This window comes from Pseudorasbora parva, chromosome 17 (assembly GCF_024679245.1).
Source record: "Pseudorasbora parva isolate DD20220531a chromosome 17, ASM2467924v1, whole genome shotgun sequence".
Taxonomy (NCBI): domain Eukaryota; kingdom Metazoa; phylum Chordata; class Actinopteri; order Cypriniformes; family Gobionidae; genus Pseudorasbora; species Pseudorasbora parva.
The window spans coordinates 30,306,652-30,319,123 of NC_090188.1; the positions used below are offsets into that span (position 1 = coordinate 30,306,652).

Genomic DNA, 12,472 nt, shown 5'->3' on the forward strand with positions numbered 1-12,472 from the left:
GTATAATCTTCAATGCATCTAATTCTGCACAAAATATTATATTATTTAACATGACTGTCAGCTCTTATCTAATCACCTTTTGTCAGGGTATATTATATTTACTAAAGCATTCCACGAATACAACTGATGGATAATTACTGAAAATCACTCAGTTGGTTTCTGTGAAATTTGGTGTTCAATTTTTTGTTTTGTTTTTACTTATTTCTTAACTTATATCCATAAATCTATAGGACTCTGTCAACTGACATTTAAACCAAAACAGAGGAGAAAAAGTAGTTGTACATGGTACACGTGAAAACAGACAAAGCGGATCTATTAAATGGATGATTTATTTGTTTTGTTGTCATTTTCCTCAAATGTGATCGTAATGCATTTCAGTGTAAAAATCATTCCTTACAAAGGTTTACAATAATGTCTAGCAATAATTCCAGAGGAATACAATAGTATATTTATTGTCATCATAAAAATGACAATGGGAGACAGTGCTGATGAGATCCTATTGCAAATCAAAGAAAAGGCAGTGAAGCCATCTAGCATTAATTGGCATCTGCATGCATTTTCCTGTAGAGCGATTTCCCTTTCCAGTGGAACAGTCTGTACGATTTAAAAAAAAGAAAATGCAATGCAGTGTTTAAAACAAAGTGACTGGAGTTTTATGAAGTGCAGGATGTTTTGTGTGTGTGTGTGTGTATATAAAGGTGGTGCATCAGTTCCAGTCACCACCTTTTTCAAAGCACATGGTGCACTTTTCAGAAATGGTCATACATTCACTGGATGCGCGTGGATGCACCCTTTACGGTAAAGCGACTTGCTGAAGATTGCCTTTTCGGGTTGCCAATACTGTATCTGAAGTGGCCTCACAGTGGTTAGCATGTGACTGAAAAAACGTGATGAAATCAAAGTGTAGCTTCAGTATAAACAGTCTGGACGCTGTCGATAACCCACAAAAGTCTCATTCACAGTTAAGGAGAGGAAATCCCTTTAGACCGTAGATGCACCCAAAGGATGGCAGAACTTGGTTTGTACAAGGAGAGCTGGAAATCTGCAGTCCTCCAGAATCCCAGCAAACCTCAGCACCATGGCATCCTAGTCCTGTTTTGCTCTTTCTCCTAGACCCTCAAGATCGCTGTTATCCAAAACAGGAGTTCAAAAACTTCTTTATTCACAGTTTGGGAAGAGGAAATCCTCAGATGCACCTGCTGCAAGGTAGAACTTTGTTGTATGAGAAGACGGCACACGTTGCAGTTCTTAATGTCAATGTTTGGCACATGTTCTAATGGGCACTGGTAGTGACTCGTATTGTCACATTTCCTTTTTATAATGTGAGCTGTAAAGTGATGTTTCGACATGTTTCTCTTGAGCTCCAAAGAGAGTGTAACCATCTGAAGATCTGACTCTTTATTGTGGTTCATGGATCTCTTGAGCAGAGGTCTCAAACTACCAGTAGCCAGGTAAAGTCCTCCATTTTGGCAAGTTTTATGTGTTACGATCATACATTAGAACTAAATAGTTACTGAAGCATGGACATAACGATACATCTTTCCTTTCATAACTAGCATACCGTAATGCTCTGCATGTTTAGTGGAGTAATAATGCATGGACTATTCTAAAACTACTTCAGTTTTCTTTTCTGCATCTAGCAGTGTAAGAAAAATCACAAGCTGGCTGTGACATGACAATCAGAAATATTCCAATATAAAGTCTACATAGTTATCAATCTACATATATGATAATAAAAATATATTTATATATATCAGACAGGCAAAATAAAGTGGCTGGAGTAGCTGTAGTGCATCAAAAATATAAACTTCTATCCACTGAAGAATTATTGCCGCAACAAATGTTCCCTGTGTAAACCGCTCCATAGTTTGATAATTTTTGATGTAGATGCTAACTTTGACTTATTTTCTGTAAATGTGTCATACAGTGTTTGCTTGTTGTTATTAACTGATTACAGTTTTTCTTTTTACATTCAAGTTTTTGGCCTGTAAAAGCCATGTGGACAATAAGAAATATATAAAATTAAATTGCAATACTGTACATAATATACATTAAATTACAACAATATATAAAATAAAATAAAATATCAGGATTAATTGAAATAAAAATGAAATGTAATTAGTTCAGATTTTATTTATATAAAAAATGTATAAAAAATAAATAAAAAAATCTATACAATTAATGGATTTATACAAGGGGCTAGATTTAAAGATAAACTTAACACTTAATAAATCAAATTTGTAGCCTGGTCTTACCAGACTCTCGTACATTTAATTTGTACAAACAGTCTGGACACTCTACATTGACAAGCGTTTACTTCTGCGAAAGCAAATATTGACGTGCTTTTATTTTCATTTGTTTGAGCGGTGATGAAATATATTGCTCTTTTAAATACTTGCAAGCATTTTAAAGAATTACAAGTCTAGAAATGCATCCAAATAACAGCAAAGCGCAACCATACGGTGCGCTGCAGTGGTCAAAAATGATTATAAACTGAATTTTGAAGTGATATACTCTTGAAAACTCAGAGATGTGGATTTGGACAGCTATTACAACACCACACGACCTTGGTGTTTGAGACGGGTGGGAGACGGAAGGCAATAAAATAACTGACTAGCCCCTGTAAATGATGGCAATACCTTCTGACCCCACGAGAAATGACCATCTGAATAGGGCTTCTGCAACTCCTTCACCACTAACGGAGTGATCTGGAAAATCAAACTTTTCCTGAATTCACCCTGTTGGGGTTGGAGGGCCACCAACAAACCTCAGCAAAGATTGTTCTTGCTCTGGCTTTCACTTCTGGAAATTTAGCAGCGGTGCCACAACGGAATGAATGGTTTCGTTCGCATCTTTCTCTGCCGCCATTACTGAACTACAACTCAAACTAGCGCACGACAGAAACATCATCTTTCTCAGCCACTCCCTCTGTTCGGTGACTGGACCGGTAAAAATGTGTTCGGAGAAAACCTAAGAATACACCGCAGTCCCAGACATAGTACCGAAGGAAAATGACATGAGCGGAAATACGTAGGATGGCAGAATGTGGCTCATAAGTCAGTCTTTTGAGACCCCTGCTCGTGAGTTCCAAGACCCAAGTCATTGTTCCAATACACTTACGATTGGGAGATGCACAAAAAACAAAACATTTTTCTCACGTTATTGTGTGCACGATGGTAAATGCTGGCCTTACGGTGCCTCATTGACTTAGGTAATGAATGCTCTTCCCAGCATCACCCAGTCCCTGTAATAAGAACAGGACAAGGTGTGTGCGTTTCAGTGAGAAAACGTAGACATGGAGGTCCTTGCTCGCCGGGTCCAGTTGAGTCCTGAGCTGGTTCCGGTCTCGACTGGTTCAGCAACCTGTTCCCGTTTTCTGAGTTTGGTACCGAGCTCAATTAAACACTGATCCCAGTCCTCCGGTAACAGCAGCATTAGGAAGCCAAGACAGATGATCAACACGGCGATGAGTCGCACTGTGTTGAAGTTGATATCACATGTGTACAGGTCCACCACTGCAACACCAACAACACACACTTTAGAATCACCAGAGCAAAATGTCTATGAAGTTGCAATGACTGCCCACTTTGCTGCATGTCCTGAATTTGCAGAGTTAGACGCGTTCCTGGGTCAACATTTTGTTGTTCCTGGAACAATGTTCCGTACAGAAAATTTCGTCCTAACCATGTCCCTACCCCACCCATAAGTTATCCCTAAAATCAGAGGGAAATGATAGGTGAATAAAATTGATGTAGAAGCGCAAACCCTGGTTGTAAACCTAAACTTGACATAAACTGTAAACTTGTCCCTCAAGATTGGAATATTGTTCCAGGATCAACAAAGATGCACTTGGTTAAATCAGGTTCTACCACTTTGCTAACAGTTTCACAAAACCATTATATATATATATATACGTATATATATATATATATCCCTTTAAATCAGTCAGTGGCACAATGTATAGGTTTTCTATTAACAAGTTTGTATACATAGTGCATGGAAAGTATTCATATCACAGTGTTTCCACATTTTGTTATGTTATATACAGCCTTATTCCAAAATGGATTAAATGTATTATTTTGTCAAAATTCTACAAAAAATACCCCAAAATGACAGTGAATTTTTTTATTTTTTTGCAATAATAATCAAAAAAAGCCTTTGCCATGACACTCAAAATTGAGCTCAGGTGCATCCTGTTTCCACTGATCATCCTTAAGATGTTTCTACAACCTGATTGAAGTCCAAGGGCTCTATTTTAACGATCTGAAACGCAAGTGTCAAAGCGCGAAGTGCAAGTAACTTTGTGGACGGGTCTCGGCGCTGTTGCTATTTTCCCGGCGGGATAAATGGCTCTTGCGCCCGGCGCAAATCTAAAATGGGTTGGTCTGAAGTAGCTTCATTATTCATAGGTGTGGTTTGGGCGTAACATGAATAAACCAATCAGAGCATCATCCAACATTCCCTTTAAAAGCAGGTGCCTAAGTTCCATTATGGATTGCTATTATTATGGCGTATTTACCAAGCGCACGCCAGGAGCGGTTCACAGCCGAGGAGACTGATGTTCTTGTAAGAGCAGTGAAAGACAGAGAAGTTGTGTTGTATGGGGATGGGAGAAACCCACCCAAAATAGCGTCGGTTAAACAGTTTTTTCAGTTTTTCAGTCGATTTTTTTTTTCCTGGTTCTTGACGGACAAACCAATTTGTCAGATGTCCTTATATACATATATGTCTTGCCACTGGGCAAACCAGTCTGATCCTTAATTACTACAATTAGCCTGAATAATTTGTAAGCTAGATTTATGCCTATTTTTTCACATCTTTGTGGCACACCACAATGATTTCCGTCATCTCATGTGTTAATATATTTTTAGTGTAACAATTTATGATTTGCAAAAATAACTGTTGCATCTGTGTAGATTACATGAGCAAAGTGTATGAGCGTTGTGCACGCTATACATTATGGTCAAGCATCCACCCTTAAAATAGCAGAATGAAAAACGCGCAACGCGCCACTGACTTTAGACTAGGTTTTTTCTGGTCAGTGGCGCAATTGTTTAATGGAACAGCAAAATAGCACCAGGGATTGTTTGCGCCGGAACACGCCTCCTTTTTTGCACTGAACCGCCCAGGGAGTGCAAGTTCATTCACTAGTTTAGCGACGTGCTTCTGTGGAGGGAAAAGCACGCTTTGCGCGGGTGCAAAATAGGAATGACACATGCGTCAGTGTACAAAGTCAATTGCGCTGGGTGCAAGATAGGGCCCCAACTGTGGTAAATACAGTTGATTGGAGATGCTTTTGAAAGGCACATACCTGTCTATCTATATAAGTTGTCACCGTTAACAGCGCATCAGAGCACAAACCAAAGCCATTAAGTCCAAGGAATTGTTTGTTGACCTCCAAGACAGGATTGTATCAAGGGACAGATCTGGAGAAAGGTACATCTGGCAGGCACCTGAAGGACTCTCAGACCATGAGAAACCAAATTCTCTTGTCTGATGAAACAAAAATTGAACTTTTTGGACTGTATAGCAAGCATCATGTCTGGAGGAAACCAGGTACCGCTCATCACCTGGCCAATACCATCACTACAGTGAAGCATCATCCTGTGGGGATGATTTTCAGCGGCAGGAACTGGGAGACTAGTCAGGTTCAAGGGAAAAATGAATGCAGAAATGTACAGAGACATCCTTGATGAAAACCTGCTTCAGAGCGCTTTGGGCCTCAGACTGGGGCGCACAGCCAAGATAACAAAGGAGTAGCTATGGGACAACTCTGTGAATGTCCTTGAGTGGCCCAGCCAGAGCCCAGACTTGAACATCTGTGGAGAGATCTGAAAATGGTTGTGCACCGAAACTCCCCATCTAACCTGATGGAGCTTGAGAGGTCCTGCAAAGAAGAATGGGAGAAAATGCCCAAAAATAGGTGTGCGAAGTTTGTAGCATTATACTCAAAAAGACTTGAGCTGTAAAAGGCTGTAAAAGGTGCTTCAACAAAGTATCGAGCAAAGGCTGTGAATACTTGATTTAAAAAAAAAAAAAAAACCTTTTTCACATTGTCATTATAGGGTATTGTTTGTAGAATTTTGAGGAAAACAATAAATTGTGGAAAAACTGAAGCAATGTGAATATGTTCCGGATGCACTGTATAGAGTTTACTTTAATGAGAATGAACTCACTTGCATTGACAGGGACACTCAGCACAATGCCAAGTGAGATCAGCGTAGGATATGTAATGGCAATGCCAAAATTCACCAGAATATTGAATGCTGTAGAAGAAGAAAATGATGAACAGTGAACTACATTAGTAGAAGTGTGTGTGTTTCTCGTAAGGCAGTTATTCTAATCATTGCACATTGTATAAATAATAATAACTTTTTTCTTTTTAATTACTTTTGTCATTTATTTACCTAGTAAGAGTCCAGCTACTCCACACAGGTATGCCCAGGGAAGATCAGCTATGGATGTGAAGTACTCAACATGTGTGAAGTATAGTATAATCGGCACAAAGCTCAAAAAGACAAAGTTTGCACCTCCAACAATGGTCAGAAACAGAGCCGCCTCGCCAAACTTGGCACTGCCCAAGACGAGCTTGAAAAGCACCTAAGAAAAAGAAAAGAAAAAAAAAAACGTCTAGCTCAGACAAATTTGTTTGGCTTAACTGGTTCATTCAGGTGGTTAATTTAATGCTGTTCACAATATACTTGTTTTCTCTAAGCAATATATTCAGCAGCCACTTTTTAGGTACACCTGTTCAACTGCTTGTTAATGTATATATCTAATCAGCCAATCACATGGCAGCAACTCAATTCATTTAGGCATGTAGACATAGTCAAGGCGATCTGCTGACGTTCAAATGGAGTATAAGAATGGGGAATTTAAGTTGATTTAAGTGACTTGGTCAGTGGTTGTTGGTGCCAGAAAGGCTGGTCTGAGTATTTCAGAAACTGCTGATCTACTGTGATTTTCACGCACAACTAGAGTGTCTACAGAGAATGGTTTGAAAAAGAGATCTCTGTGACATGACGCGTTTTCCTGTTGAAATTTGCCATCAGAAGATGCTCCAACTAGCTCCTCTGGCACCAACAACCATGTCAAAGTCACTTAAAGGTCCCGTTCTTCGCATGTTTTCGAAGCTTTGATTGTGTTTATAGTGTGCAATATGACATGAGTTCATGTTTTGCGTGTAAAAAAACAGTATTTTTCACACAATTGACTTATCTGTACACCGCTGTTTTTTCTGTCCTAAAAACGGCCTGATGATTTCTTTGTTCTATGAAGTCCCTCCTTCAGAAACACATAACGAGTTCTGATTGGGCCAGCGCTTCCCGTGTTGTGATTGGGCAGCAGCTTAGCGCACTTTGCCTGGAAAGGTCCCGCCTCTAACTATAACGGGGAGATGCAAGCGCTGAATGCGCGCTCTTCTCCACGTGGGAAAGCAACAAGACCACGCCCCCTATTTTGGGTGTACTTGTGGGCGGAGGGTTAGTCAACAAACGGTTCTAGTGACGTCATTACATCCCTGCACTTCCTGCTGTAGTCCAAACCGACCGTTCGCTGTAGGCTTTGAAAGGGAACTTCTGTTAAATAAAATATCTCGCTTGGCATTGAACTTTGAGCTTTATAATTTTACAGGTATTATTTATGCTCTAACAGCAACATTTCACACTAACTAAAGTTTGAAAGATGGAATCGCGAAGAACGGGACCTTTAAATCATTTTTCTTCCCCATTCATGATGTTCAGTTTGAACTTTAGCGGATCATCTTGACCATATGTACATGCCTCAATGCATTGAGTTCCTGCTATGTGATTGGCTGATTAGATATTTGTATTAACCAGCAGTTGAACAGGTGTACCTAATATGTAGTATATGTATGTATATAAATTAAATACACTACTGCTGATTCATTGTTCGTTTTAATAGTTTTGTTTAACACAAATGTACGCATTCATGCTTGAAATGCTCATGTTTTTTTTTTATTTATTTTTTTTAACAACGAGGTCTTTAAAAGATAAAGATCTTCCCTTTATAGCTAAGTATCAGCATGATTATGCAACTAATTTAGCTTTTATCATAGGAAACTACAGATTCAATACAACTTTACTATAGTGAACACGAACAGGATAAATTATAGCGTTATCTTTCAAATACCTGCAGGAAATAAGACAAGGGTATAATGTTGCAGGATTTGGGGATAGCTAACTGATCTAAAACTGATCTTTCTGGCCAGTTCCCTTATTGATTTGTGCTTTTCAGGTGACCGCAAGAAAGTACATCGCAAATCAATCAAGACAAATAGATTAGTGAGGTCTTTTTAATTACATAAGGCACGGCACTCTCAGGACACTCGTTCATTATTGATAAGTACAGTTTCAATGACACTGAACCAAATAACAAGTTAACTGAAAAACATTTTGGTAAATTGGAATCACTCAATGAGCAATAACAAATGGGGTTACCTTATAGAGGGCAGAGGCAGATGCAGAGGCCACTACAAGTGTAATGCCGATAACAGAGTGACTGTGAAAGCCATCAGCGTAGGTCAGCATCACTATTCCAGCGATGGCCAGAATGGCAGCAACAATCTTATAAAAGAACATAATAAAGGTCACAGGCATTGCAATGTGTTACATCAAACAGCAAAAAGTAGGTCTGTAGACTACGACATGTAGCAGTAATTAAACCTTTTTGTGTTGTTCTTTCTCTTTTTACTCACACACAAAAACAGGCCTGCTTAATATATAAGTGTGTGTGTGTGTGTGTGTGTGTGTGTGTGTGTGCGCGTCTGCGTGTGCGCCATAGACCGTAAAAATTGTGTGTGTGTGTGTCCAAATGAAAAATATTTCCAGTGCGTAGCTAAATTGAGTGCAGTACAGAAACATTATGAGGGTGTCAGAAAGACTGATTACTCCCACCCAAAGACCCTCCTGAACAGCTTTCTGAACAGCTTCTTGTTCTGGTTCAACTATCTCTGTTCTGTTGCCCTTTTTTGAAGAATCAAGGTTTTGCATTCTCATGGATGTTGCTATATTCATAATATCATTATAATCTTATCGGGAGGAACAAAGAAAAACACACAAGTGTCTCATGAAACCTGTCAAGAACATGTTGAGGGCATATTTCACCATAAAACAAGCAAGAAACTTGATAGATTTAACATTAAAACCTCATGGGACCCAGTAATAGACTTTTGTCCACTGTAGTGGACATTATATTTTAGTGAGTATCTGTGACATCACACATGTCACAGTTTTGAGTCAGGATGTCCTTTATAGAGCACATTCAGGGCTTTGCACAGATACCAAGTGTTTGGAGGTGTCACCAGGACAACAACAACTTCTTGGTCTTTAAAAATGGCTGGCAATAATGTTTAGCACTCTTATGGAAATATGATAATATTTTGTAATTATAATTTAAATCTGATTAATTTTCTAATTGTTTGTTATAAATCAACATCTCAGGAAAATGCTATGGGGTTTCTAATCAAAATATGACTTTTTGTTACAAAACAGGGCATTGATTTCATGTAGAGGACACCAGGACATAAATCATGTTTATCAGGCATTTTGGAGACACAAATTGTAAATAGGGAAATAAATTACATAACACTATTCCTATGAAATATTACATATTATTATGAAAATGTTGCCAATTATTACTACCCTTATTACACTTCTTTTTTTTTTTCATTACATGTTGCACCAAGAACACAATAATATGCAAATTAGATGCAATATACCGATACATTGTATTGAATGGGAAAATCCAAGTATGGCCTTTTTACCCACATATTGCATTTAAGGTTCAGAACATGAACATGTTGAGGTATATCATTTGATATACCATTAAGATGGTATATCAAAGCATTCAGTTATATCTTTTATAACATAGCTCAGAATCATCTTTAAAAAAGTTTGTTTTAAAAAAATCCTGAAACTTAAAAATGTATTAGTGAATTAAAAATAAATCCCATTGTTTTTGCCTATACATGCAATTTCATTTCATTAAATTTTTTTAACAACTTAGTCCTGGTATCAACTACAGAGGACATATCATAACATATAAATACAATATAATTTTCCCAAAAAATAATGTGTCAATTTGTTTCTTATGCTCTAAACAATCCAATGACATGAAACAATCCCAGGAGGTTAAGCAAAATAAGAAATTTTAGGACAATTAACCAACGTTTGAATTGAGTTGTTTCACTTATGGTTTCTTTTTCCAAATCTCTATAAAAAAAAAAGCCAAAATGTTGTTCCCCTTTAGTTCACTATTAATTACTACATTCATTCTGGTAAGATTGTGGGTCATTTCTAATGGGAGAACAGCACATCACATATCCTGGGCAGTAACCACCATAGACATTGAGAATAATTCGAAATGGCCAAATGTTTACTTTTCACTGCTTTGTTGCACTTCGTTATGCAGCGCTATGTGAGGATGACAAGGTTTAAACGTTACATTTTTAATCGGGTTTGCCTCAGGTCTAATGGAGCTCATCAATTTTAAAATTATCGAGATGGCCAATCAAATCAAAGTAAGTGGGGTTTATGTTCTCTTTCAGCTCGTGCACAGTCTTCACAAACAGACGAGTGTCTCAATCTATCGCTTAAAGGGATACTTCACCGCTTTTTCATATTAAACTATGTTATTCCCTTACCTAAAACGAGTTGATACATCCCTCTCTCGTCTGAATGCTTGCACTTAATCTCTCTGACGCGCGGTGACGATCTGATAGCATTTAGCTTAGCCCACTAAGCCCAGTTCATTCACTATGGTACCAAACAGAGATCAAGTTAGAAGCGACCAAACACCTCCATGTTTTCCCTATTTCAATACAGTTACACAAATAGTTGAACAAGTTGAATAACATCGTTTAATATAAAAAAGCGGTGAAGTATCTTTAATGCTATTACGGAGAGAGACTCTTTTCTTTCCGGTAAAATCACAAAACAAAATGCACACAAACGTGTCACTACTCTTACAGTTTTTCTCAATTTTGCATAAAACACTAAATCCCATCGGCTGAACAAATTTCTCAGTTGTCTGAACTCATTTAGCTAATTGTGCAGTCTGTTTTCAATACCTTAAACCATTTCACATGGTAAAACACAATTTGCAGATCTCACTTAGACTTTTCCGCAAAACTCTAAACACATTCTCATTGTCAAGACACATACTGCTCACTAATGCACATGCCATTCATACGGGTTAACACAAGTGGCAACAATCAAATACAAATGGAGAACACAATGTCATTGATTGAACACAACCACTCAAAACTGATTTAACCTGTTTCAAATGATGAGACACAACCAATAAAAGTACAGTGCATTGTAGGCTGTATACTGTACAATTAACAAATCGTATTGCCCTGAACATGTTGCTTTCCATTTGTTTACAGTAGGCTACTGACTGCTCAATAGATTTTGACTGGTTGCAGGTTCATATCAACAAAGAACAAGTATTACAGTATCACAGAAACAAAGAACAAGTTTGTGAGATGCAGAGTACAGTAAAAATCAGCCTAATCTAATGAAAATGCATATCTATAGCACAAATTGTATTTATCGTGCGATTTATATGCCAAAATGAGTTTTTATGTGCATATGTTACGCAGTTACTCAGTTTTCGTGAGCATATGATATGTACTTTATATTGTGTTATGTGCACGTACTCCAAACAACTAAACCTACCCAATGGGGTGACAATGCAAATCATATGCACATAAAAACGAATTGTGCCATATAAATCGCACAATAAATACAATTTGTGATATATATGCATTTCATGAGAATGACTTGGTAAAAATAGGGCTACAAGCAAGAGGAAGACCAAAAAATAGCAAAGCAAAGCAAAGCAGCAATAATTTCTGACCAATTTTGAGCTACTATGATGGAACATGTTTTCATTCATCACAAGACAATGACAGAAAAATATGAAATTTGTTTTGAGATTAAAAATGTACTTCTGCCTGAGAACTATGTTTTGAACAATGTGTTTTCTATTTTTTGCTGTATTGTTTACTGATTCCTTGATAGTGTTTATCCTTTTGATCACTTTGTTTATGATTTGAGAGCAGTGTTTGGTTTTGAACACAGGTAAAACAGTTTTGAGGCGAAAGTTTCATTTTGCAAGAGGAGTCAGAGGTTTTGTGAATAGTGCTTGTAGAGGAGGTTTTGTGTTTAATGGTTTCAGAAAATGGAGCAAGGTTTCAGAAATAGTGTTTTAGCAATTGAGAAAAACTGTAATATACAATCATTGATGAAAAAAAAAAAAAACACCGATATGAAGGTGAATTAGAACCCGGAACCTTTGACACGGTTTAGAAAATTTCTATCACCATTATTTCCCAACTAGAATTAAACCTAGAATGTAATTGACTGTTTTGATTCTTTATGCTTTACAAAAATAAATGCCTAAATAAAATGGCACATTAAAATGGGAATAAAATACACATATCTGAACT

The 12,472-nt window shown here is 37.6% G+C and overlaps 1 protein-coding gene across 4 annotated transcripts in view; it reads right to left on the reverse strand.

Moving 5' to 3' along the window:
• Positions 1-681: 681 nt before the first annotated feature.
• slc35f3b (solute carrier family 35 member F3b) overlaps positions 682-12,472 on the reverse strand; it is a 100,327-nt gene continuing 88,536 nt past the window's right edge. For all 4 annotated transcript variants that reach the window (XM_067421449.1, XM_067421453.1, XM_067421451.1 and 1 more), the window contains 4 exons: positions 8,460-8,585; positions 6,408-6,600; positions 6,177-6,266; positions 682-3,515 (listed from right to left, as the gene is read on the reverse strand). In XM_067421449.1, coding sequence (XP_067277550.1) covers positions 3,277-3,515; positions 6,177-6,266; positions 6,408-6,600; positions 8,460-8,585 — 648 coding nt within the window. In that variant the 3' untranslated portion in view covers positions 682-3,276. The remainder of the gene's footprint in view (positions 3,516-6,176; positions 6,267-6,407; positions 6,601-8,459; positions 8,586-12,472) is intronic.